This window comes from Ammodytes marinus, assembly GCF_949987685.1.
Source record: "Ammodytes marinus genome assembly, chromosome: 17".
Classification (NCBI taxonomy): domain Eukaryota; kingdom Metazoa; phylum Chordata; class Actinopteri; order Uranoscopiformes; family Ammodytidae; genus Ammodytes; species Ammodytes marinus.
The window spans coordinates 19066276-19093807 of record NC_137221.1 but is presented as its reverse complement, the minus strand read 5'-3'; the positions used below and the strand labels follow the sequence as shown (position 1 = coordinate 19093807).

The 27532-nt window shown below is 44.1% G+C and overlaps 2 protein-coding genes across 3 annotated transcripts; one reads left to right on the top strand and one right to left on the bottom strand.

Annotated features, from left to right (window-relative positions):
• Window positions 1-1098: 1098 nt before the first annotated feature.
• LOC307264468 (biotinidase-like) lies at window positions 1099-4434 on the top strand (the record flags this gene model as incomplete). Its single annotated transcript, XM_080045883.1, has 6 exons — window positions 1099-1416; window positions 2047-2196; window positions 2700-2851; window positions 2977-3154; window positions 3267-3866; window positions 4162-4434. The coding sequence occupies 6 exons, from the start codon at window positions 1099-1101 to the stop codon at window positions 4432-4434; spliced, it is 1671 nt and encodes a 556-aa protein (XP_079902009.1).
• A 191-nt stretch (window positions 4435-4625) lies between these two features.
• Window positions 4626-27204, bottom strand: LOC307264261 (serine/threonine-protein phosphatase 6 regulatory ankyrin repeat subunit A-like). 2 transcript variants are annotated; one of them, XM_080045612.1, is made up of 29 exons: window positions 27071-27204; window positions 19972-20055; window positions 16901-16979; window positions 15577-15647; window positions 14814-15014; window positions 14645-14732; window positions 14356-14498; window positions 14085-14192; window positions 13888-13992; window positions 13201-13279; window positions 12461-12575; window positions 12005-12087; window positions 11850-11913; window positions 11588-11656; window positions 11290-11430; window positions 10816-10927; window positions 10593-10619; window positions 10110-10184; window positions 9767-9968; window positions 9499-9586; window positions 9121-9238; window positions 8519-8738; window positions 8343-8430; window positions 8156-8239; window positions 7912-8060; window positions 7730-7812; window positions 6264-6346; window positions 6060-6151; window positions 4626-5947 (listed from the first exon to the last, which is right to left on the bottom strand). In XM_080045612.1, the coding sequence occupies exons 1-29, from the start codon at window positions 27095-27097 to the stop codon at window positions 5646-5648; spliced, it is 3180 nt and encodes a 1059-aa protein (XP_079901738.1). In that variant the 5' UTR covers window positions 27098-27204; the 3' UTR covers window positions 4626-5645. The 2 variants fall into 2 exon arrangements, with proteins under 2 accessions (XP_079901738.1, XP_079901739.1); XM_080045613.1 differs by lacking the exon at window positions 27071-27204 and adding an exon at window positions 21859-22020.
• Between the last annotated feature and the right edge of the window lie 328 nt (window positions 27205-27532).

The following is a 27532-nucleotide window of genomic DNA, read 5'->3' as shown; positions in this document are numbered from 1 at the left end:
TTCTGCAAACGGCCAAAGGAAACCTAGCCTATGTAACGGCCCCCACACACATCCTACCTCTACTGCGCGTCTACCTCGCGTCTGCGTCTGACTTTTTGTCACAGACTGTGAAATCAACGTAGAGCGGGCACACATCCAACCTCAGACGCACTGCTGAGGCGCGTCGGAGGCACGTCTGCAGCGACGCTCCCCTTCACCTCAGGAGGCTCGCCTATTTTTTTTCTGAGAGCAGCGCGTCTCTCTCGCGTCTATGTGCTTTAACTGATAGAGAAATAGGCCTACTCTGCTGACAGTCATACCAGCAGCATTCATAGTTACACGTTTACCCGATGTGTTTATTTCAAAATAAAACATCCCTCAGTCGTATAGGCCTACGCGAATAATCCCTTTATTTCACGATTTAATTGTGCAATCAAAATCCGAGGGATTTAAAACCTAATTTTCAATTAGTTCTGGCATTTTATTTTTGGATAAAAGACACATATAGAGATCCAATATAGTGAAGAAATAAAAAAGATCATGACGAGCGCAACAGTTTTCCGTTGCTCTGTGTCTACGGCCTTCTTCTTCCCCGACCACACCCCCTCTCTCTCTCCCGTATAAATCAGTAAAGTGATTTTTGAAATACTCTGCTGAGAGTCATATTGACTTCATACTGGCAGCGTTCGCTGTAGTTTCACCATTTCCTGGTGTGTCCCCTTCAAAATAAAACTTCCAACAAGCGAAAATATGGCAAAAGAAAAGAAGAAAAATGGCAATGGGGCGCACGGATTACTGTCCAGACTCAATATAAATCATATGCATCATAGATGACATGAAAGAACTTCATTTTTAATGGGAATTATCTATGAAAACTCTATGTAGAAAGATAGGGCTTTTAGAAGCAGCGCTGCAGCAGCAGCAGCTGCTGAGACGTTGCATGTGTGTCCGAGAAAAGTCCGAGAGAGGCAGCAGTAAGGTAACGCGACGCGCTCCAGAGGTAGACGCAGGATGTGTGTGGAGGCCGTTAGAAAATGCAAAACACGGAGGTGCCGCACAAATATGTGGATCCATACAGGTAACACTATTTCGCAAGTGGAATTTCTTCACCTGCGAACCATGACCAAACTGAAACGCGTCTACCCTCTGCCCCTACTGCCCTACTGGGATAAGGTCCAACTCTATTCATTCTTCTTTTCACCTCGGTCTCCTAAAGAAGGAACAACCACCATGTTTTTGTTCGCTGTTATTGTCATCTTAACGGCCTTCGCTCAGTCGGAGCCCGTTGTGGACTCATCGTATGTCGCTGCTGTGTACGAGCACAACGTGATCCTGAACCCGGAGCCTCACGTGCGCCTGTCCCGCCGCGCCGCCCTGCAACACATGCAGAAAAACCTGGACGTCTATGAGGAGCAGGCTGCACGTGCTGCTCAGCAGGTAGGGTCAGCTTATTATAAATGTGACCAATGTTTGTGTTTTCAGTCGGCTTAATAATGGGTTAAATGTTAGTGTTTTCAGTCAAAGAAACAATGTTGCAAAAAAAATGTATCCAGTATCCATATCATTCAAAATGATGTGCCTGAAGATAATGTAGCAGAGAAGACTTAGACTAAATTAGCCAAGGAGATAAACTCATAAAAGTTACATATTTACAGTGTTACAGATTCTCTGCACGTCAGTTTTTGTGGATATATTCCTTTTGAAGCTTTCAAACAATGTTGAATAGTTTTTCATTTTGAACTTTAAACTTGCTCCTTGGACCCTTCAGGAAAGTCTCAGATGTTGTCGCCATTGTCACTGGCTAAACATTGCAAAACATGGAGCATTGGATCATAACAAGACACAAGTACATTTAGCAATCAGTTTTATCATTAAACTAAAAAGCACGGTCAGCATAGTAATGAATACTTTATATGGCAGGGTTATTACTGCAAACGAGTCAGTGTCTCAAAGTCATCACGAGTGGTTATATTTCTCTGAATATTCACACAAAGACATAGGCTACATTTACTATCAGAGTTTGTGTGTGACTACAGTGGAATCGTGTCTCCATACTGCTTTGGTCAGGGTGTCCAGATCCTGGTGTTTCCAGAAGATGGTCTTCAGGGTTTTAACTTCAGCCGGTCGTGCATCTCTGGCTACCTAGAAACCATTCCTGACCCCCAGCAGGAGAGATGGAACCCCTGCACGGAGCCGGCCAAACACAGCAACACTGAGGTGAACTGTCATACTTGAAAAGTGCACTGTGTTGCTTTTTGTGGTGTTGGAGAAATGAACATTTTCTGAGGTAAATTCTCGTTACTGAATAAACAAACTTTCCTCACAGGAAAATCAGATCCCTGTTTGAAGTCAGAAAGCTAGGCTATCTTAAAAGTCACCGTTTCTCTGCTGATGTTAACAGCAGCAGGGCTTCACAGTTTTGTTTACAAACATATTCTAGTCCTACACGTTTGGTTCCAGGTGCCTAAAAAAATACATTTTGATAAGTTTTGATTTATGTTGATAGAATTATTCGATACTAAGAATCACATGTAGGCTAGTGAACATGTGTTTTGTAAACTAACTACTGGCTCTCTAAATGTGAACAAATCCCCCTCCCTTGAATTTGCATAGTGCACCTTTAATGTTGTCATTGATTGGGCATTCTGATGTCAAGGGCCTTCACTGATGCAACCGATCTGTAAATGTAAATAACATTATGGTGGGGTTGTGTTTCACAGGTCCTTCAGCGGTTGAGCTGCATGGCCCGTCATCACAGCCTCTATCTGGTAGCCAACATGGGCGACCTGCAGCCCTGTCCCCTGAAGACTGATCCTTCCTCCTCCTGTCCTCCCGATGGACACTGGCAGTTCAACACCAACGTGGTTTTCAGGTGCGGTGTAGACATTAAAGAAATGACGGTTAAAGTTGTACATGAGCTTAAATCCAGCAAGTTCATCAATACATAATTTTCTATTCTAAGTGAATTGTTTCCCCCCCCCCCGTTTTGCGTCACAGTTCAGATGGCTTGCTGGTGGCCCGCTACCATAAACAGAACCTCTACTTTGAGGACTCCTTTGACACTCCGCCGCAAACCGAGATCATAACCTTCGATACGCCTTTCGCCGGGAGGTTTGGTCTCCTCATCTGCTTCGACATCCTGTTCCACGAGCCCACGGTTGCCCTGGTGGAGAAGGTAGGGAAAGAACTAGACGCTACCAATTCTGTACCAACTAAAAATGTTGCTGTGTTTGGTCTTCTCTCTTTTTTCTAAATTTCTGTCCCCCCTCCTTGGACCACTTTTTTAGGGTGTGCGTCAGCTGATCTTCCCCACAGCCTGGATGAACCAGCTCCCCTTACTGGACAGCATCCAGTTCCATCGGGCTTTCAGCTTGGGCGCCAACGTGACTCTGCTGGCATCCAACATACGCAAAGACAGACTGAACATGAGAGGAAGTGGGATCTACACACCTTTTACTGCCACCTACCACCATGCCCTGAGAGGAGACCCGGAGGAGGGCAGGCTGTTGGTGGCCGGAGTGCCCGTCTTAGACCCACTGTGGCTGGGCCAGAGTGTGGCCACGGAGGAGGTGGTAGTTAAGGTTGAGTCCACATCATCCACACTTGATAATACAGACTCTGCTTTCTGTCACAGGGAGAGTTGTTTTGATTCTTCTCCTTCTGAAAGCGCTTCCTCCTCCCCCGACACCTTCACGTCATCCATGATGTACGACCCATTCACATTCGTCTTCTTAAACAAGACGGAGGACAAAGTGAGCGTGTGCCATGGCACCTTTTGCTGTCACGCGCAGTACCGGTTGTTGCCACAAGGCGGCAGCAGCAGAGAGCTCTATGCATTGGGAGCATTTGCTGGAACACACACTGTGAACGGACGCTATGCCCTGCAGGTATGCATGTGAAGATATATAGATATTTGAAGGTAACATATTATGCTGAGTTAAGGTTCAAATTGTAATTTGGGTTTATACTAGAAACTGTTTTGGTGTAGTGTACAAAACACCTTAATAATTCTCCCCTTATGACATCATAAGGGGAGAGAAATCTGACTGGGTTTTTTTTCTCACAATTTGGGTCGGGGAACCATATCAATGTTGAAGAAACATGAAAAAGTGCATTTAACATAAAAGGTTAACTTAAGAATCATCTTAATACGACCTGTAACTTGTAATATTTCTGTTGCAGGTGTGTGCTATAGTCCGCTGTGAAGGGTTGGACACCAGTTCCTGTGGACAGGAAGTGGAAGAAGCTGAGACTAAGATGGATTTTGTGTTGGAGGGGAAGTTTGCGACTAAATATGTGTACCCATCAGTTTTGGCGAGCCAGCTGATCCTGGAGCAGCCAGAGCGTCTGGAGAGAGGGGCAGACGGCACAGTGATCATGAAACACTCAAACATGACGGCTGGGCTGGTCACTGCCTGTCTGTATGGACGAATGTATCACCTAGACAATGAATGAACTGCTTAATAAGATATGTGTGTCAAGAGAAAGATATAAAATACATGTTTAAAAACTGATTCTGACTAAGACTGACTAGAACAATTCAACTGCTACACATTTGTCTTGTTTGTTGTATACACACTGCAATAAATCAAAAACAAATCTCTTTATTCATTCATTACTTAATCTGTACAAACATTGCACCGAGTAGCATTCATCATGACAGTAGCTTGTTCCAAACTTGTCTCTCTCTCTTCTTCCCACACTCACACAGATGTGCACACACACACAAACACACTCTTATACACATACACACTTTTACACACACACAAGTATACACAGTAGTGTCAGCCACGTTCCCCCCGTCTCCAGTACAGTACACAGACATTGAGCAGTTACAGCATTGAAAATGAATGGTTCCTTGGGCCCTTCATTTGGGTCTTCAGTCAGCTGACTCCTGGACCAATCGTACAGTAAAGTGGAGTCTTACATCCACCTGCTGTCAGAATCAGCTCCCGAGGATCCAGACACCATTCTGAATAAATTCATAGGATTCAATAACGACTTCCTCTTCTAGGAATTGATAAGTGGTTTCATAAAGAATGTTGCAGCATTAACAATGTGCGTCTGTGACAGCCATCAGTGTCTGCCACGACAACTCGAAGAATCAAAAACCCAAAGACAGTAGGGAAAACAGTAATCAATGTCCTGGTCCCGGAAGATTGTCCATCTGTTTTTTTCTTTTTTCTTTTAGACAATCGTGCTAAAAAAAGCAATCGTCCCCTTTCTCCAGTACTTCTCTAGTAATAGTTGAAGAAAAAACTGAAAAGGCTTTAAACCACTTCAGAAACAATCAGCAAAGAGTATGAGCTTAATTTAAAAAGACACTGGCCACGTTACTGACCATACAGTGACACTGTCTAAGGGAAATGTAGTGTGTATATAACTTATTCTATATCTAAGTACATCATTTTCCACCCCATCCTGGGTGTGCACCTTAAAACAAACATCTGGTTCACAACAAAAGGGTTATTTTTAGATTTGAAAGAGGCTTACCTAAAAAATAATCTGCACACTTTCCTCTTGTTCTCTTCCTTCTTGTTTTTTTTTCTTTACATGCCAGTTATCTGTTAAGGCTCCTGAGTGGCTGGCCAGCCTGCCAGTATTGCGGGGGGGAGGGGAAGGGGGGGGGGCTCTGCCCAATAGCATCACAGTACAGTACGTCCTCCTCAGTATGTCTCTGAATCAGAGTCATTCAGTTCATCGTCCCCGGTGATGCAGGACAGCGGGCGCTCCGGTCTGCAGTAGGAGGCGTGGTCTGGCCTCAGAGGGGGCGGGCTGTCGAAGGCCACGCCCTTGGAGACGTGGTTGTTGATTGGCCGGTGGTTGATGACCGTCTGAGTGAGAGAGAGCAAGGGCTGCAGCGTCGCTATGGTGACCATGGGGGAGGCGGGCATCATGGAGTTGAGGATGAGCGCCAAGCAGTCGGCCACGTCGCGGTTTGGAGCGCAGGCCAGGGCCGGAGTGTAGCCTGTGAGAGAGAGAGAGAGAGAGAGAGAGAGAGTGAAATAAGATTTAACATTTCACTCTAGCGGTATGTGCGAAAAGTTAAGTGTGCCACAGAAAGCAAGGTGCAAGCTGACCGTTCTCGTCAACTGCTAACACACTGGCTCCTTTCCCCAGCAGCTCCTGGACCACCACCGTCAGCCCCTGTCTGGCTGCTACGTGTAAAGGCCTGTAGGAAGGGAGAGGGGAGATGCACTGTGAATTTGATCTATTCTGAGCTAAGAATATGACCCCAGCTGTATGGCCGGGTGTCTGCCAGCACCCTGGTGGAGACTACGTACGTCTGGAGAGCCGCGTTGGTGCAGTTGATGATGTTCCTGTCGCTGATCTTCTCCAGAATCAACAAGGCACTCGTCTCGTGACCCTGGGAGGGACAGGGAGAATAAAAAATGTTTATAAAAAAAAGTCACATCATAGATGTCTTGCACAGTTGTCCCATTGTAACTATTGCTTATCACTTATAAATGAAAGTCAACGATTCTGGAGAACGCTTGTTGTTAATATCACTTTGTCAAAATCCAGGAATATCTCCTCAAGATCCACTAATGCCTCGTTTCCACCGAGTAGAGCGGGTCGGGTCGGAGCGGTTCGGTCCGGGTAGTTTGGCTTTTCATTTGCCAAAAGTTGGGTAGGGTACGGTTTAAGCGCACCTAACCGCTCTGAGCCGCTCCCGATCTCAGTACTCCTCCGTAGGGGTACTAGCGGCCTGAAAGCGGGCCGAAAATGCATGAGAAGGCGGAGCTACACACTGCCGTCATTTGATTGGTCGAAAGAATCATTTCCGCCATGTGTAGATCTCGGCAAGAGTGAAGAGAGTCTTGTGTTTTGGCGAAAATGTGAGCACAGCTCTGTTTATTGTGTGGTGTTTTTCCTCGTCAATAAATTAATCAGTTGGTTACACTGTGTCCCATAGTCACGTAGCTGCTGCAGCCAGCACTGTTCGCTCACTGTCTCTATGAGTTGCGCCGAGCGGTCTCTGTGTGTTTACGCCATAGATAGTAGTAAAATACACGCTCACAACAACACGGGGGGAATACATAAAGAAGCGGCTGGTTTGAATCATCTCCGCCGTTTGTAGTCACCTCGGCTAGAGTGAAGAGAGTTTTGGCGAAAATGTGAGCGCGGCACTGTTTATTGTGTGGTGTTTTTCCTCGTCATTAAATGAATCAGTTGGCTACACTGTGTCCCACTGCTACGATGTCACGTAGCTGCCGCAGCCAGTGCTGTTCGCTCACTGTCTCTATCAGTTGCACCGAGCCGTCTCTGTGCTCACAACACGGGGGGAATAAATAAAGAAGCGGCTGGTTTGACCAAGCAAAAACAAGAGACCGCTGGCTTGACCACAGTTGTTCCCACAGCCCGATAGTTTGACCCACATTCTGGCGTCGGCTATCGCAGTCCAGCCTAAACCCCGCCCTACCAGTAAGGGTAGGGTCGGCGGTGGAAACAACACCGAGATTCTTAAAAGTGAGCTGTCCCGCTCTGAGCCGCTCCGATCCGACCCGCTCTACTCGGTGGAAACGAGGCATAACTGTCCGTACCGTGTACCATTAACATGCATTTTTTTCATGTTAATGGCAAGTTACTACATTATCTACTTTTATTACATACAAAACGTTTAAATTATTATGTTATTGTCAGTTATTACGTTATCTGGCGGTATTACATTATTTGCTTCTATGGCGTTTATCTATGCATATCTATTTAGAAAGAAAAAAAAAGTCCTGTCTTTGTGATTGGTTGTTACCTTGCTGCAAGCCAGGTGTAATGCTGTGTTCCTGTTTGCATCATGTGGGTTCAGGTCTGCTTTAGCACTGCTCACCAACACCTCTGCAACACATGGAAGAAGGACAGTTACATGGGCAAAGGTTTAGAACTCAGAGGCCAATGGGTGTATCTACATGTGTCAGTGGGTGTACTATTACTGACCCACAGTATTGGTCTGTCCATTGAGAGCTGCCATCATCAGCGGTGTGCTGCGCGAATGTGTGTCCACTGCGTTAGCCTGAGCTCCGTGGCTCAGCAGCAGGGAAATGCACTCCACGTGGTCGGAGAAAGCTGCAGCGTGAAGGGGGGTCCTGGGTCGAGAAAAAAAAAAAACAGATTTAACAGAATGTCAGCTTGGAACTGTCATAAAAACATTGCCTAATTTGTGTCTGTTTGCATCTCCCACCTGCCCTTGGAGTCAGTGGTGTTGACAATACTTGAGCCCAGGCAGTCTATTAACATCTCGGCCACTCCCTCGTTATCGTTCATACTGAAAACACACAACACATACTATACTGTCATATGCCCTCAGACCAGTGTCTGTCTACGTAAAAACATTCACTGGTACAAACAACAGGCTCATTTTGCCTTACACAGCGCAGTGCAGCGGACTGAAAGAGTTGCCCTTGATCTTCTTGAACACCTCCTGGTCTAACAACACCTCCACACAAGCATCGTATCCTGGGACATACAGAGAAGATATTAGCACTTTGACAATAGGTTGAAATGTGTTGATCAAGTGTGTCACACAACAATTGTATCAAAGTACCGTTGTAGCAGGCCCAGTGCAGTGGTGTGTAGCCCTGGTTGTCAGTGAGGTGTGTGTGAGTTTGTGAATTGGTGGTGGCCTGCAGCAGAGCGCCCAGGGCACCGACGCGGCCACACGCGGATGCCAGGTGGAAAGGGGTGCGGCCCCGGATGTCTCTGACACACACACTGGCCCCCCGCTGGAGGATGGCCTCCACACACTCCTCCTGGCCCGTCACCGCCTGTGGGAAAAAAAGGACAAAATGGAAAACATTAGAACTTTTTCATTTTAATAAAGTTTTAGATATAAGGCTTGACACTGCAGGTAAATAGGGTACACATTTAACTTACAGAGTTTGCCAGCTGATTACTAACAATACATTTTTATTTTTTTGTATCACAATTTTTTCTGAAATGTTGTGCTTCAGATGATTAAGAGTATTGGGGAAAATAGTTTTTTGGTACAGACGCAAACAGACCAGGTTAAGATATATAAACACCTACATTTACATTTAGGTCCTTTTTTATACTAACATGAAGAAGACATGTTCTGGAAGCCAAAAGAATTGCCTGCAGTGTGTCGCTTTAAGTTTAAAAGTAAGTGGGTGTGTGTGAATGTTTCACCCCTCTGTGTAGGGCCGTCCTCCCCCAGCGGTCCTGATTCTCTACACTGGCCCCTTGACTGAGTAAAGAGTACACACACTCTGTATGTCCATTCAGCACTGCCAACATCAGAGGAGTCCTGAACACAATGTGGAAACATGACAGAACTATTATTTCATTGATTTTTCAGGTGAACCAGTTAAAATATTATTCTCAAAGAAAAGAGTAGCACAATAATCTCAGTAAACGCCTCCAGCCTTAGCTGTTATGTTTATGCACACACACACACACACACACACACACACACACACACACACACACACACACACACACACACACACACACACACACACACACACACACACACACACACACACACACACACACACACACACTTACTGTCCGTTGGTGTCTTGTGCATCCACATTAAGGTGTTGGTTGTTGTTGCTCAATAGCAGGCGCAGGCACTCTGGGTGGCCATTCATAGCTACGGCAGACAGATATCACAAGCATGCTAGGAATGACTTCACTAAAGCGACAACATGTTTTCCTATTTTTTTAAAGCCACGTAATTAATAGATTTCAAAGGGTTACATGACAATGTGTTGCATCCAAACATATTGATGTGGTTGTAATGAGTCTGTAACTGCCTGTGTGGATAGCATACCTGCTGCATGTATGGCTGTCTTTTTGTGGGTGTAGTCGCGGGTCATGGGTGAGGAGCCGTGGTGCAGCAGCAGGGAGACACACTCCTGATGGCCCTTGGAGCAGGCTAGGCTGAGGGGGGTCCGGCCCTCTGGGCTGAAAACATCCACTTCCAGCAGGGACGACAAGAGGACCTCTAAAGCTCCACAATGTCCGTGGTAAGCCTGAATCAATGGGAAGACACACAGCAACAGACACACTGCGTTTATGTCTAATGGAAGCAGAAATGGCGGAGACAGCGAAATCCTGGGTGTGACAGAGACAAACGGCCAAATGCAGACACACTGACAAGTCCTTGAACTCACCGCCAGGTGGAGTGGGCTGACGGGAGCTTGGCTGTCTGAGTCATTCAGGATGTCTGTTGCTGATGTCTCCATTAACTGTGGTAAAGAGATTGTTCACATATCGCTCATTTCAGGTCCAGGTTTACACACATGTCAACGAGTCACTGCCCCGTCAACGCGGTACAGACATTAAACAAAGGTCACACTGCTCTGTGTGTTAACTAAAAGACAATAAGAAGCAGCTGAATGGGATTAGATGTGAAGAGTGATTTGTAAGGGTGTGTGTTTTAGGTTCAAAAGTAATGTTGTACAATGTGGACAACATTGACCCACAAATGGTTATTCAACTAATAACAAGACGATAGAGATCCCACAGTAGCTTCATCTGCCCACCAGATGATCTGACTACCACAATCCCCATCTGATCAACAGAGGGAGCCACAAACAAAGAATCAGTGTAATGGCTCATTGTGTTACAGCGGAAGATGGAAATATCTTTCTTACCACATCAAGAGGTGTTTCACTTGCCATCTGAAAAAAAACAAAAAGGACTGTTATGATACAATGACTAGTATTCGTGTGTGCTGTAGTTTTTTTCACTGCAGTTAAAAAAACCTTTTAGCACATGGAAGAGATCAGATTTAATCTGCAAGATTTGTCTGATTTTCTGACCCTCCGGAGGACATGCAACATGTTTTCCACTCAGTGTTGCAGCTGTGGTACACACCAGTTCCAGGCAGAGTGTGCGTCCGTAGGCTGAGGCATAGTGCACTGCACTGAAACCCTGTTTGTCTCTCACTCCTGGATCAGCATCGTTCCTCAACAGGTACTCCACACACCTGACAAAAAGAAAGGGGATTTCTGTTTCTGATACTGAGCGTTCTTCGATTCAGTTTATGGTTAAAGCTATAGTGTGTAGCCTAGGTAAGCGCACAATTGATTTAATTTTTTCTGAAACATTTCTTGGGCGCTTCTTGGTATTTTTCTGAGCTCCTGCGTCAGTGTCAAGGGGTGACACCAGTTTGTTAACGCTGTCATACTGAGAAATACAGAGAGAGTTTTGTGGAGCTGATTAAATCAACTTTGTTTCAACTCGTTGGGCAGTGGCTTGAATGTAACCGATATTCATTTATATGAAAAAGTTAAAAAACTATAGCTTCAAGTATCAAAGTGTATGAATCAAACACAACATACAACCTACTTTCCATCAGTGTCAGCTGCAGCAGCGTAGTGCAGGGGGCTGCAGCCACTCTGGTCCAGCTCGTTGACACTTGCCCCGGAGCCCACCAAGGCAAACACACACTGGTAGTTACAGTTGGCCGATGCATAGTGTAGTGGAGTCCTACCATGATCAGAGAGAGTCAACACATCTGTTATTATTTATCCCAGCGAGGACTTCACACTCCCCAGAATGTGTTCAAACTTCTACCTCTGTCTTCAGACCTGATATTATTTCCCGTTACGAGCATTCCTACAATTACAGTGTATGCTTGGCTCACCTCCCAAAGTTGTCCTTCCTGCTAAAGTCCGCTCCTATGTTTAACAGCAGGTTCAGACACTCCAGATTCCTGCTCGGAGAGAAACAACTTCAACAATGATCTTCTCTTTCACAAAACCGATCTGATGTAACCAAGTGGATCGATAAGATTTTAGTGCATACGAGATTTCTGAGTGTTGTTAAATGAGGGAAGAATGAAAAGCATATAGAAGGAGGCTCATATAACAATAGCATGGCATTAAGCGGGGAAAATGATGACTCACCCTCCAGCTGCAGCAGCATGTAGACAGGTCCTTCCAAAGTCGTCGGGGGTGTCTATGTCAAACCCTGCGCAGAAAGAAAAATGCATCGGGCATCATTTACCATGTCAACCAGGTGATTCTAGTGGCAGAAACATAGTGTCAGCAGGGAAATGTACCTGAGGACAGCAGCTTCCTGCAGCAATCTGAGAAGCCGCTGAGAGCTGCCAGGTGTAGGGGGAACATCCCGTGAACGCCTCTCCTGAAAAAAAAGATGGAAGGCAAGAGAAGTCAAGTCATCACAGGACATGGAGGGTAAAGGTGTGAGAGCAAAGGGTGCAATTTTGATGAGAAAACAAAAAAGACTTATCCCGACTTGCCTTTTTATTGGCGTTTCATATTACTAAAACACAGATTTCTTTGCATAATCCCCTTTTACACTGCCCATTGAAGGCCGGGAATATTATGTCCAGGCAATTTTACTACCCCGGAGGTTGTAAGATTGGTCAAGTGAGTATAAATGAACAAAGCCCAGCATATCGGCCGATTGTCGTTGGGTCAATATGACGTAATCTCTGAGTGAATGGGTCTATTGAGAAATCGAGACAGATGGCTGCATGTCAGTTATTACTCACTTGGCGGTGTTGGCTCCGTGTTTGATGAGTGCTGTGATGATAAGCTCATGGCCATGGCGGGCAGAGATGTGAAGGGCTGTGTTTCTGCTCCTGTCCTCACAGTCAATCTCAGCTCCTACACACACATACAGCAAAATACAGGGGTATAAGGGATTATCTATTAAATAATACATATTTCATTTTTCATTTCTTTTAACTTTTATTTATCCTCGAGAGACCAATTGAGGGGTGACCCTCATTTTCAATGACGTCGAGTTCAAACAAATTCAAAGGAAAAACAACAATACATAAACAATATTCAACGCAAATACATCAAATACACAACAAGAGGTGAAGAGAAAAACAATTGAAACATTTAGACAGTGGTGAAGAGTGGCAGCAATTAAAATTAAATGGGTGAAAGTACAATATAGCCTAATTAAAACAGTTACAGGTAGAGTTTGGCAGATTTAAGATAGTTTGTTTAAATTGGTTAAATGATATGAAGTTATTTAGTTTAATTTGTTGCTGTAAGTTGTTCCAGGAGTTAGGGGCACTGAAGCTAAAAGCTGTCTTTCTCAGCTCAGACCGGGCTTGTGGGACATAAAGCATAAGCATGTCAGTGGAGCGGGTCTGATATACAGTATTAAAAAAAAAATCCAGACAATTTTGCATGTTGTGCTTCATAACATACCATTTACAAATCACTACCAGGACACACAAACTAATTTGAATGCAGGGCATACTGCACGGGCTCTCACCATTTTGAATGAGGGCCTGAGAGCAGGAGAACCTTCCATGGGTCGCTGCCATGTGGAGGGGAGTCTTACCGTCCTCACTCTTGACAGATGGAGGGAGAGACAGTGGAGAGGGGCAGAGAGGGACAAAGATTATGATTTTGATTTTCCTGTGGAGCATTAAGCCTTAATATCCGTGTTGTGTCGCACGCATAGGTGCAGTGTGGGAAGCCGACTCGATTATAAGTGTACTACCGCAGTGTGAGAGAGCTTAAGACTGAACAGAAGCTATCCTAGAACCCAGTTTGGACCACACAAACACCCACACACATATTCCCTGAGCAGCTTGCCGCCTCAGGGATCCACCCACTTCCCCCCCCCCCCCCCCCCGTCATCTTCCATATGGCCTCGCGTCTTGAGGCTGTGGGGACCTCAGATCAGTTTCCATCACTGGAACCAAAGTGTTAACAACACTGTCATATCAATTTATACTAGAGACAGACGACGCATTCACATTGGTAAGAGCTGAGGACGCACAGTTCTGTTTTTGTTTGTTAGAATCGTTTTCCTTTGATAATATGTACAGGGGATGTCTTTACACTTACACTCACATCTGTATCAATATGAAGCTAATACTGTTTTTCTCAGCTAAACCAGTGTGTTTCAGTGTTTGCATGAAGGCGTATCGGTGTATTATGGACACACACACACCCGCATGTTGATGTGAGCTCCGTGGGCTAACAGCAGCTCCTGGCACAGCGCCCCCTGGCGTGAGGAGGAGGCAAAGTGGAGAGCAGAGAGACCCCTCTCGTTCACCTGAGGAGTGGCACCAAAATGAACCAATTAAAACACACACAGTCACTGCGTACGTGCTACTATCTAGCAAAGAGAGACGCGTGCACACACACCTGGTTGACGTTGGCCCCTGCCTCGATGAGCTCGCTGACCACCACATCCTGCCCATTGTAACAGGCCAAGTGGAGGGGCGTGTTTCCGTGGGCATTCGCCTCGTTGACCTGTGCAAGGAAAGAAGAAATCTATATTTATGTGTGTTTTTTTTTAAGGAACAATATAATATAACTTTTAGGCTTTTTTTTATGACACCATTTGTGCGTGTGTGTGTGTGTGTGTGTGTGTGTGTGTGTGTGTGTGTGTGTGTGTGTGTATGTTTGTACTGACGTGGACTCCCAGGCTCAGCAGATAGTGCACTGTGCTGCTCATGCCACTAGAGGCGGCTGCGTGCAGCGGGGTGTAGGCTTTCTTGTCCTTACAGTCCACCTCTGCTCCGCTGGCTACCAATAACTTCACCACCTCCAGATGACCTGGAACAGAGAAGGGAATTCAATTCAAAACACTAGGGAATTGAACCATTCTAGAAAGCAGTGTGTGTGTGTGACTAGGCAGAGACAGAGGCTATAAATAGTCTAATAAAAGATTGCATTAGAACCGCACATTATAACAGTCTCACCCATGTAGGCTCCCCAGTGGATGGCCCTCCTGTCCTTCTTGTCAAATGCATTAATGTTGGCTCCTCTGGACAGCAGCAACTTCACCATCTATCACACAAAAGCAAATGACCTACATGTTTTTTGACCTGCATACGAGTGTATGTCCGTGTGTCTTAAAGAGAGACCAACCTCTGTGTGTCCACTGAAGGCTGCGTGGTGCAGGGCGGTACGTCCCGCCCGGTCGGACACGTTGACGTTGCTAAGCAGCGGGACCAGAGCCTCTGCACAGCGTACCGCCTTGCTGCTAGCTGCAACGTGAAGCGGCGTCTGCCAGTTCTTGTCCCGCGCGTTTACATCTGCACTGTGCTTCAGCAACACTGCAACTGCATCCTGGAATGTGGAGGGAAAATAGTTCAGAGTGTGCAAACAGAGTTTATTTTTTTTCTTTTGCATGCCAGTGTGTGCAGGTGGCTGTGTGTGGGTGGTTATAAAAATCTTTGCTATTCTTGGGAGGTCGACTCCTTCTAACACTGAGAGTGAGAAACAGCACAAGAAGCTGTGTTAGTGCAGGCAAGCTGCCTAGGACCAGCAAGCAGAATAGATAAAAAGATTTTTGAGGTTTATCAAACAACCAGCACGTTGGACCTTTTAGGCCAGAGTCCAAATCTGTAAACATTATTCAGGCAGTGAATATTTTCTCCAGGATGCCAGGAAAGTAGCTACAAGATACTCCAATGTGAATGTGTATTTAGAATGAAAGAGGAAGTTTGCCCTTTAGTATGGTTGAATTGGTCTGATCAAGCAGGGGCTTCTCTAAGGTACGAGGAGCTGTAGTAACCTTATTGTGATACTTAGTACAGTACATTGCTAGTGACAGAGAAGAGCAAAGTCACACAATTAAAGTGGAGCCAACACAGTGAGCATTAGCATGTGTGTTTGTGTAATGTGTTACCTCACTACATGAGGCGACAGCTCGGTGGAGAGGAGTCAACCACTTGTTATCTTTGGCATTAACTCTTGCTCCTTGTATGAGAGAGAGAGAGAGAGAGAGAGAGAGAGAGAGAGAGAGAGAGAGAGAGATGTTGAGAGACATGTCAACAACAGCACACACAGCAAAGGAAAAGATAGCAGAAACCTGTAAAAATGTCCAATCCTCGAAAGATCAATTAAACAGACCCAAAATAAACAGTTCAAAGAAGAAGTAAAATGTATAATTCAAATGTGTTTTTTTGCATGATCTATGTGAAATTGGTGTTGTGAGCCAATATTGCCTAAAGATATAAAACTCCCATGATTCTCTTTGGCACAGCATGGGGTTTAAATAGCCCCGAAGCTGCACCTGTTGCTTCCTCTCCACATTATTGAGAGATCACTGAGGGGGGGCGCACACACATATATATACACACACACACACACACACTCTTCCACACTACGCTTGCGTTACAACAGCGTGGGCCCTACATTCACAGAGAGTCAAGCCGATATAGACCCTATCAGATGATGGATGAATCATTAAGAGAGGGTGACACTGACACACAGGAATTAAATACTACTAGAAGTAGTAAACATGCGAGGGTGAGGACCAGACAAGTCAAAACACTTTACCAGAATTTGTCTCTAATTTAGTTTTACCTCGTTCAAATCTGAAAATGAATACATTAGTTCAATATTCCTTGCAAAAAATATACTGTGCAACGAAATCCAGTGAATTTACCTTGAGATACGACAATTAACAATTAAAAATGGTCTGTCCCCAATAATAGATGTTTCTCTCATTTGCAAAAAGTAGGATTAGAGTTAATGTAAGCTGTATGTTAACTTCAGTACCAGTTTGATTAAAGAATGACTGTTTACATATGCAAGGGAATTAAAAAGGTACAGTGTGTAGAATGTACAGACTAGGTAGAAATATGACAAACGTACTTATGATTAAATTGGTGTATAATTGCTTGAATTCTTTATTATAACTTTAGAATAAGCCTTTTATACCTACATAAAGCATTGCACTAGATGCCACTAAATACTCCTATAATACAGACTGTACCTTTAATAAACAATTTAGAGAATGCGGATGTCCAGATGAAAAAACAGGACCAGGTGTACGCCTACAGGGGTATGCTGCAAACTACAGCTGGTGTGGATGGATGAGTAAGCTTCTGAAATAACTTCAATAAAACTAGATGGGGATGGACATTTGATAGAAGTTAAATGGAATAGATGGCCGAGCAGATAGGTACAGTAGATTGTAGGTGTCAAAGCTGGTCTTCAGGGTTTACCTGAGAGGATGAGTAGCTCAATGATCTCAGCGTCTCCCAGGTAGGCTGCAGCATGCAGAGGCGTCCGCTTCTCGTTGTCCTGAATCACCAAAGACAGAAAAAAAATAACTAATGTAAGAATATGTATAATTTGTCTTTATGGTATAAATACAGGCCCAGGGAGACATCATGAAGGGATGGACATGCCCTTGATAAAAAATATATGGATCTCACACTGTCACAGACCACAAGTAACACTAGACTAGAGCCACAGGGACTCTCCGTCTATCATGTGTTCACTTCTATTCTTCACTCCGCTCCATCACTTCAACACAGCCAGCCACCACACCCCCCCTCTCTCTCTCTCCCTCCCTCCCTCCCTCTCTCTCTCTCTCTTCCTTTCAGTGCAGTGGAGAGCAATCAACAAAGTGGGGCTATAAACAAACGTCACGTGACTGTAATAGGCCTGGGCCAGTGTTGCTGACTCTAGGAAGACTGCTGTGATGACCCCAGCATTACGGACCGGTGGAAATACAGAGAGAGAGAGAGAGAGAGAGGCACAGTGAGAAAAACACAGAAAGTGAAAAGAGAGAAAAATATATTCAGAAAGAGGCTAGGGGCAGAGAGTGAAAATGATAGGAGAATAAAAAAGGAGAGATATCAAGTGAAGGTTATGTCCTTAAAGAGATCCTATTATACTACTTTTCTGGTCTTAATTTCTTGTTAAAAACTGCTATAGAGCAACCTGACACGAATCACATCACAAAAAACTATGTAGATTTTCGGGACACTCTTCCTCTTACCCTAGCGAGCACAGCAGTCTCTCTCTACACACTGCTTTGAGCTTCTCCGCCCCTCCCCCCCTGCTGCAAACCCCACTCCGTTGTGATTGGTTACCTTCCTTCCAGCAGCGGGAAATTTCCAGGAAGGTGGGGGCATGCAGCCGGAGCTTGCCTGAGCAGCATTACCATACATGGAAACATGACAGAAACGACCCGAGCGTGACAGAGAAAACCCGGAAATTTGAACAAGTTGTTCCTCGACCGGCTGCCATAGTTTTTAGAGCTCTGCATAGCCACCCCAGACGGTCAGCAGGGAATACGTCGAAATGCATGTACGTAATTATTTGATACTCTAGTATGGTTAAACATGACTTTAAATCATTATAACAACGTTTATAGGTCATAAAAGTCGAAAAGTATCATAGGTCCTCTTTAAAGTATTGGACTGGCTGCTGTAATGTGTGTCCTGCCCTGGCTGACAGCTGTTAAGGATGGGTAAGGTAAGAAGCTGCCAGAAGGCCCTCTCAGTTAGTCCATCGATCTAAAGCAGTGGTTCTCAACCGGTGGGGCGCGCCGGACCCTCTACCGGGGGGGCGCGAGGGGGATGAAAAAAAAATAAATAAATAAAATAAGATTTTTTTTTTTTTTTTTTTTTTTTGTAATTTCAATTTTTTTCCTGATATGTAGCCTAGTTCAGAGATGATATGTATTTTTTTTCTTTCTTAACTTTTTTTGATAGGTAGTTGCCAAGTTCATCACACAAACACTCCAATCCACTGATATGAGATCAGTTTGCAATTTTCAAGTACTAAATTAATGGTAGGACTGTGGCCACTAGAACTGGTCTCTGGTCAGCAAAGGTCTTGAAAACAGCATAAGTGTGCTTGTGACATGCGTGCCACCCATGCATGTGTATGGGCACGTGTCCCAGCAGATTTTTGAAATCTGAATAAAAAAATGTAAGTTTGTAGTTAGCAAGTGTAACATGTTCTTAGGGCAGAATTTCATAAATAAAGGTTTATTTTTTTAGAAAGATATTTGGTCAAAAGCTAGTGGTCATCCGTCCCTCTGTCCAGTTGTTAGGCATCTGGCTGCTAGCAAGTTATGTTGTCTTGCTAATTTTACTATTCATCTGAACTGAAATAAATATTGACTTTTTCCTTTATTATCTTCGCCAGAATGCACCAGAATGCTTAGATTACATGTTAAAAACACAAAAAAATCTTCTGGGGGGGGGGGATGCCCCCAGACCCCCCTTCAGGGGTTTAGTTTTCTGACAAACATTACAATGGATACTAACATGATTTGGGCATTTGGGATTATAAATCATCTTTGAATTGGTTGTACAGCATATCACATGCTATTCATTCAGGGGTGCGATGGCCACCCCACTCTAGCTCTGTGGCCCACCTTGGCCACCCCCAGTCAAAATTTCCTGGAATCGCCACTGAGACACACAACTCCGCGTTCAGGCTGCACAGCACATTAATCGCAGGTAGCATTTTGAGCTAAATCTGGCCACTTTCCAAATCCAAGACTCAATAGTTGAAACATTCTCTGAACTGGGTTGTCAGACAGCAGTGTTTCCCATTGATCATAGACTTTGTTTTGTGAAGCTTTTTCATAACAGGTATACCTATTGTAGAATGTATTCTGTGTATGTTCTATTTAGGCTACTATTTTCTTCTCTTCTAAGGAGATTTAAAAAAAAAAAAACATTTCCTCAGTGTCTCATTGATACAATCTCATAATTAGCTTTTAAAGTGCACCAGAATTTAACGTTAAAATATAAGAAATTTCCGGACCCCAACCCTAAACCCAATGTTCAACTCAAAGGTGCGCCACTGGCCTAGCCCTTGATAATAACAATAATAGATTATCTATCTATCTATCTATCTATCTATCTATCTATCTATCTATCTATCTATCTATCTATCTATCTATCTATCTATCTATCTATCTATCTATCTATCTATCTATCTATCTATCTGTGTAGGGTGGTGTGTGTGTGTGGGGGGGGGTGGGGGGGGGGGGGGGGGTTGTCAGGGTCGGTGGGGGGGCCCAACTGCAATGACCCAGCTTTGGGGGGGCCCAGCTTGCAGAAGGTTGAGAACCCCTGATCTAAAGAACCCAGATCAATTGTAGCCTGCTGGCTGACTGCGTCTCTCTTTGGTGTTTTTATATCCGTCATGGTGTGTGTGTGCGTGTGCGTGTGTGTAAAGCTGCAGTGTCATCACAGTAACTACACCAAAATACACATATATTGGATAAAACTCAGGGGGGGGGAATACAACAGAGTGTGTGGCTTACCTGAATGTTGACATCCTCTTTCTTGAATATGAGGGAGCGAACCTCCTCTGGGTCCACGTTGAAGATAGCTTTCAACAGAGACGGCTACAGAGACACAAAAAGGACAGGAATAAATGCTGAGGCGTGCTACTTCTAGCACAGACTGGATTGACAATGCTGGTAATATCTTTCTATGCCGACGACACCTGTGTTATCAGTGAGAGTTATGAGAGTTCCAAATGGAAGAGTCCCACAGTCACAGACAACATAACCCCGAGCTGGGAGAGAGCCATAGGTCACAAATGGCTTGTGTATCACAGATTTGTTTATGACAGTAGCAGCTGCATTATGCATGACATCAAATTACTCATGCATGTGTACACTGTTGCATCAATGTAATGTGTCTATGAGGGGGTTAAAGCCGTGCTCTCTTGTTATGGGATAAGGAAAATAAAATTGCAATGTACAAAGGGAACTGGGGACAAAAATACTACTGAATTTAAACAAGTACTACAAGGTTGTATGCAAGTTCCTAAGAAGCTGTGACACATTCCTCTAGAAGGAAGAAACCAGAAAAACAAATGAGACGTAGGCTACAATAAAAACAATAAACACACACCTCTGTAAGACTATCTCTCACTGACTTTAGTTTCATTTCTGTACGTCTGTCTGTGTGTGTGAACGTAAAGAGTGGGCATGAGGGCATGTGGGATTTGTAAGCAGTGTTGTTCAGCAGTCACCTAAGCCTTTGAGAGGTACTGGTGTGGGCAACAGAAGAGCATGAGCTCATTCATAATAAAAGGTTAAGGGAAGTAGTAACACTAGTTTAAGCTCACAATTCCATTCTGTATAACACTGGGTTCAAAATATATCTCTTTATTGGTGTTATTATACCTATTATAAAAACGCAAAGTCAATCTAATTCCCACCATATTTTGTGTGTTCTTCCTGCCTCATTATATAGTTTAGTTATTTTCACATGACAGTCCGCAAACTGCTGCAGCTACATGTAAACTTATTGTTACACAGCTGAGGTTTGGTATTACCTTATATTGCTGGACAATAAACCACACAACCATGACTTGCTCGTTATTGCCATCAAGTCTTTTCAACTAGGATAGTACACAAGTCTCATTGATACAATTTTGTCATATGCACACGTTTTTTTCCTCCAGCAAGGGCTGCCTAGGTATGTTTACCATTCAGTAGCACTTAACAGTAAGTACTAAGATGTAGATCTGCATCGTTACTGTCAGTTTTCTCCCATCCCTCTCTCATTTCAAACCAACTAAAAATAAATGGGACTGCCAGGCACGTTGGCCTTTGCCTCACGCCTATTACACTACTTCAACTATGTCCCAGATCGGAGAAGGTAGACAGCCATGGACCAAGAAGAGTACTATCATCTGAGCCGTCACATATTCTCTGGCTTTACCCCTTTATATCTGTGTACACTTCAAAGGGGCAGCTTTAATAGGATGAAAAGCCTTACTGCCATGTTTCCAATGGTAGGCTTGCCCTTTGACACAGCCAACACTAGGGACTACAAAGGCCCAGTCTGTGCTGCTAATCTATACAAACCAGCAGTCATCTTATATGGCAGCCGGGCTATATCGGTGCTTATTACTGGTGGTGCTATACTTAGCGCGGTAAGGCAGGTGTTGGCAGTCCATTGTATTTTTTGTGCAATGGGATGCGTCGGTATACTTCAGCAAAGGTTTGAACTTCAGGCCAGTTATGAGAAGTGCGATGGTCATTCACACAGAATACTGTAAATAAAACCTTAAACGTAGAAAAGCCTCCAACACTGATTCAGCAAACTCTATAGATAGCCAAAGAAGCAAACAACTGAAGCGCCCATCATCATCATCATCATCATCATCATCATCATCATCATCATCACCTCACCTTGTCCTCCTGAGCGGCAGCCCTACGTGATGCATGATGGGATCTGCGGTCCGGGGAGGATTTGGGCCGAGGAGGTGGGAGCGCAGACGAAGAGGGCTCGTCCTCCTCCACCTCCTCCAGCACCACGATACAAACACGGCTAGCCCGCTCTGACCGCATCAGGAACACACTCAGACACACACACACACACCGACACAAACACTCACTTACACACACACATTACCTGTCTCTCCTTCTCTCTTTCTCCCACACACACATACATGAATACACAGTCTTCCCCTCTTACATACGTGCGCAATTCAGGAGCCCAAAAAAAAAGATCAGCAATTAATCCCATAAGCAGAGCAGTTTCCTTGGATAAAAACACAGCACATCTTGATGTAAAATCCAACAAGGCCATCCAGTTCTGTCCTCTCTCTGTCAGTGTTTCTTTCCTGCATGTCTCCACTCTTCCTCCTCTCCTCTCCTCCAGTCTCTCTAACACACACTCACACTCTCTAGGAGCAGCGGTAGTGGAGGAGGCAGCAGGGAATTCCTCTGCGTAATGGTGGCGGTATAAGCGGCATGCGGCAGAATCAGCTTTGGATGCCTAGCAGCAGCAGCAGCAGCAGCAGCGCACCGGAAAGCTTCATATCCTCACTGCTGTACTGCAGCCAGGGACACACACACAAGAACACGTCAGATGCAGACACACACACACACACACACACACACACTCAGACCCTGTGATTAGCGTGGACGAGGGCTGTAGCAGCAGACAGTCAGTGTATGTGTGGGCATGCGTCGCTCGTTTCAGGCAGACTGCTGAAGCCAGCTCTTTCAAAGAAGAGAGACAGAGAGAGGGAGAGGAGGAGGGGTGGAGGGAGGGAGAGAGAGAGAAAGGAAAGGGGAGGGCAGAAGGGGAGAGAGTAAATGTAGGCAGGTTCCTACAGTAGAGCACTACACACACAAAAAGACACATAAAGATGAATGGAGTAAAGGACAAAGACCGGACCGGGGGAAAGCTGTGGTCACAAAACGTTACCTAGAAACCAAATGACTCAAAATAATGTAAAGAGACCGGGATAAAGAGGGGGATACAAGAGATGAAAAAAGTAATAGTCAAATGAATGGCAAGAAACAACTAGAGAAATACTGGACTGATAAACATTTATTTCGATACCTATTAGTTTTCAGGTCGCTTCCTGGCAATAGTGCTGACCTAGGCGTCCAATGTGAGTTCATTTAAAATACCAAGAGTGCAAAGTGGAATGATGACGCTAATGTAGAGATGGATGGTGCAGCACTATTGATTCTTTTTTGAAAGCCCTGCTTTATTCAGCAACTAACGGCATATTTTTTTTGTTGAAAGCTTAAATACTGCCCGGATATGTGAATGTTTACAACTGTAATGTCATTGTCTGATACATTTCTTTCACGTTAATTGATGCTAATCCACTCAACAAGGCTCTGGTCTATGGTATTGTACATTCAAGTAATGGTGTGCTACACTGAAAGTCTCCTCAAAGCCAATCATAAAAGCTACATGGTAAAAACAAAAGTACTAAAAATGTTGTGCTGTTTTTAGAAGTTGCTAAATAAGTGGGCGCCATCTTTATAAGTTGGTGCTGTAAGAGAAATGGTCATTCAAATGTGAGAGAGATGGTTCTGTGCATGTCCCACTATCCTCTTTGGTGTATCTGTGGCATAGCTTCAGAAGTCCCCATCTCCTCATTATAAAACTGGAACAAACTGGCTGTGCCAGAGTATGTGAGTGCAGCTAACAAGACCAGTCTGTGGGTGCATGTATGTGTGTGTGTGTGTGTGTGTGTGTGTGTGTGTGTGTGTGTGTGTGTGTGTGTGTGTGTGTGTGTGTGTGTGTGTGTGTGAGAGTGTGTGTTTCTCAGTCTCCTTCATATTCAACACAGATCCTAAAAAGAGCCATCTTGCCAAGCCACACAACCCTATTAACTCAGAGGGAGGGAGCCGGGGAGGGCGAATGAGAATAAGAGACATTCAGTTGGATGGAGCCTTTGTGCAGGCCCACATTTTGAGTGTAATCAACTTACCAGTTATAAAGTTTAAACTTTATATGAAACACAGCCTAAGACAGTATTTCTGATCTCACTACTGAGTTGACAGCAGAGATTTGCTTCAAAGGCACAAATAAAGATTGACGCCTGTCAAGAAAAGTAAACAACAAACACTCTTGTTTGGTTACCCTGCTTGCTAGCTCTTGGCATTCTCTCCGGAACGTAGCCCAAAGATGTTTACAACTAATTTGGTGCCATTTCCCACACGAACCACTTCATGCATATTCTCATTGTGCCTCAGGTAATCAGGGAATTTAAATCATAGCCAGGCAAGAACATGTGTATCATAGAAAGGAACGCTTTTACAGTAGTGTGATCAACAGCAAACTAAGATGAACATTCCAAAATACAAGCAACGTGACTGTGTGGCAGCAATAATTCATTTTATGATGTGTTGGACATGTGCTTTCAGAAGGCAGGCAGGGCTCCAATGCCTGCTCCATTAATGCTGAGCAGGTACTCCTAGAACACAAGGGGAAACTAGGAAAACATACAGTAGGTCAACCAGATCCCAGCACAACAAGAAGATGATGCAAGCACAGTATTTATCACAAATACAGTTTCCAACACAACCAGCGAGCTTTACTTCACGGCATTTGTAAGTGAAAGTATGCAGCCGGCCCTGCACTGACCTCTGCTCTGACCCAGCAACAGGATGCACTGTGTGTAATGTAATCCCAGTCCAGAAACACAAAAGCCAGCACGTACGCGTGTGTGTGTGTGTGGGGGGGGGGGGGGGGGGTGTATGTGTGGGTGTGGGTGTCAGGCAGCAGCAATGAAGAACCTTTATAGATTTCAAAAGATTTGAATGATCAACGGAGGGTGATCTACCAAAATTTTATTTTTTTTGTCCCGAAGTGTAGGTATGCACACTCATACCATTCATCCACTTCAATCCATAAAATACTCTGACTGAATGGCAAACTGAGATTGAATCATTTACATTTGCCAAACGCAGTTCTTCTGTACACACATTTTCCTTTGCACAAACACGATTTTACACATTCGAGGCTCTCGCCCTCTACCAGCCATTAACATCATAATTCTGATGGTATGCATTGTAGACACATCCAAAAAAAGAAAAAGGTACAGGTACACAAACAAAACTACAAGAGTGCCCCTCTGTTTACATTAAGTGTGTTCTCTTGCCACAGTGTGCATGGTGTTAGGTCAATCTGCATGCTCCAAAAGCTACAGGACGCCCTCTAGAGGACAATAGAAGCCCTTGCCAAAAGTGACACTCACGCACTCCTGTCCCCCAGTCCTGCCCTCTCTGAATGGGACTATTTTTGTCTCTTTGTCTGGCTCTCTGTCAGCAAGCACTGCAGAGAACAATGGAGAATAGAGAGGGGGCTTTATCTCACACAAATACACACACACACACACTCTCTCTCTCTCTCTCTCTTCTGTTTGTTGAGTGCCGCCGCTGACCGCCCGGAAGACCGGTCAGACCAGGACAGGACACAGAGCTGCACAATCATTGCCCTACTTTTTTTTCTAAAGATATTTTTTGGGCATTTTCAAGCTTTATTTAACAGTACAGAGTTGAAATGGGGAGACAGAGAGAGAGGGGGGAATGACCTGCAGTAAAGGTCCAAGGGTCGGATTCAAACCCGCGACCACTGCAACGAAGGCTGGAGACAATATGGTACGCGCTCTATCCACTACGCCACCGGAGCGCCCATCATTGCCCTACTTTGACTGGAGTTATTTTCTTTTACCAGACTCTCCTCAAAAAAATGTTTAAATAAAAATCTTATTATAACCATTTCAGCCAAAAGAAATATATATATATATATTTCTGTCCAAAATGACTTTAGTGCAACTAACAATTTATTTCATTCAATTAATAACTTATATCGATCATTAATATACATTGATACATCATTTATCAGGAGAATGCCTATCATAAGTCAAAGAACCCAAAGTAACTTTACATTTTATGTTTCAATAGTCAGAAAACAATTGCACTCAATTTACAATAATGGGAATAGCAAAGAAGGAAAAATATTTTGTTTATAAAATATGTATGGACTATCCAAGAAGTATTTGATGATGAAAATAATCAATAATAAATGTAAAGTAACATTTGTATTGATTGACACAATGTCAGATTGAATAACTTAAAAATTATTCAGGTTATTTTCATAATATCGTAAATTGAGTGCAATTGTTTACTGACTGTTAAATTGTGTACATTTAGGCCTATCATATAAGAAAGAAAAAATGTTATACACAATAGGCCTACCTAACTATCCATTACTTAGCCTACAGCAGCAGTGTTCATGACAACTAATTTAACTTGTGGACAGTAGTAATTCACGACCACAGCTGGAGGCTTTGGAGCCAGCACCACCTGCTATTTTAGTCTGACAGCCTTTCTTATCTCCAGCAACAGGTGACTGACACTGCTGCCCTGGAGAAAATGTGCAGCTGAAGCAGACAGCTGACAAAGCGAAACGCTCCCTCCCTGAGTACAATATTGGCTGACAGTCGGTGAATTCGGTTTAATGCTCCCTAATTCAAGACAATACGTTTTCCACAACTTTCGTTAATACTCTGACCGTGGGATGGCGTAACACTTTGCTGACTAACGTTAGCAGGGCAAGATAATTAGCCACCATATTAACCTCATAGCTATCCAGCTGTGTTCACTAGTCCATCATCACCAGACACAGCAAAATGTAAATAACACCAAGGAAAACGGGTAAGCGGTCGTGTGACCATTGTTTTGACATGGAACTGCCATTTTAACGCATGTAAGTTAACGGAAAGGCGACCGATGACATGAAGTTGACGTTACGTTAACCCGGTTGTCTGTCTGTTCACCGCTAGCGAGTTAGCTAGTCAGATGTCAGTTGACCTAACGGTAACGATAGCAAACCTATGCTACATTATCTTAGCCTTTAGACCTTTATTTTGTTCAACTGCATTGTTGGTTAAATGACCACAAATTAACTTGGCTGTTTCATGATAGTAAAGTCACGCTATCACCGAAGAACTGTATATTTACATGATGTTAAACTTAACTAACCTCACATGAAAACACCAGCGTCAAAGTAGTGTGGGTTGGTTTAACATCACCAAAGCGTTAACTAAACTTTACTTGATAGCTAAGCTAGGTAGCTACAGTTACCAACCTGGTCTTGTATCTTCAACACAGCCATATTCCCCTGTGGAAAAGGAGGCAGTGACTCGCCCCGGAGTTACAGTAAATTAACCGGGTGAAGCTGAATGAGGAATGAAGTGAAGACTCTGCGGAGCGGAGTCAGACGGTGTAGCCCCCCCTCCCTTCCTTCCTGCAATGGACACACTGGCCACATATGGGACAGAAATGACTACACGGGAAGGTTAGGACTAAAACAAGTAAACAAACTGCACTAAGCATAATGTATTACTTTTATTTAACTATTTATTGTATTACTGATGTGGACAATTCGACTGTCGCATTTTAGTAGGCTACTTGCTCTGCTTTGATTTGCAGTTGTTCTGAGTACTGCAACTCAGGATGACTCACTGTTGATAAAGGGGGGTAAACAAAAAAACAAACTGCTGTTTGCGTCACAAGTTTTTTAAATGTGGTAAAAGTACAGTGTTGCATT

Excerpts from the sequence above, each read along its gene's own strand:
- LOC307264261 (XM_080045613.1), bottom strand. The coding sequence starts at position 22,017 with ATGCGGTCAGAGCGGGCTAGCCGTGTTTGTATCGTGGTGCTGGAGGAG. Across the intron at positions 13,993-14,084 it reads CAGGGGCCAACGTCAACCAG|GTGAACGAGAGGGGTCTCTC; the intron begins GTGTGTGTGCAC and ends GCCACTCCTCAG. Across the intron at positions 7,813-7,911 it reads TGGACAGACCAATACTGTGG|AGGTGTTGGTGAGCAGTGCT; the intron begins GTCAGTAATAGT and ends CATGTGTTGCAG.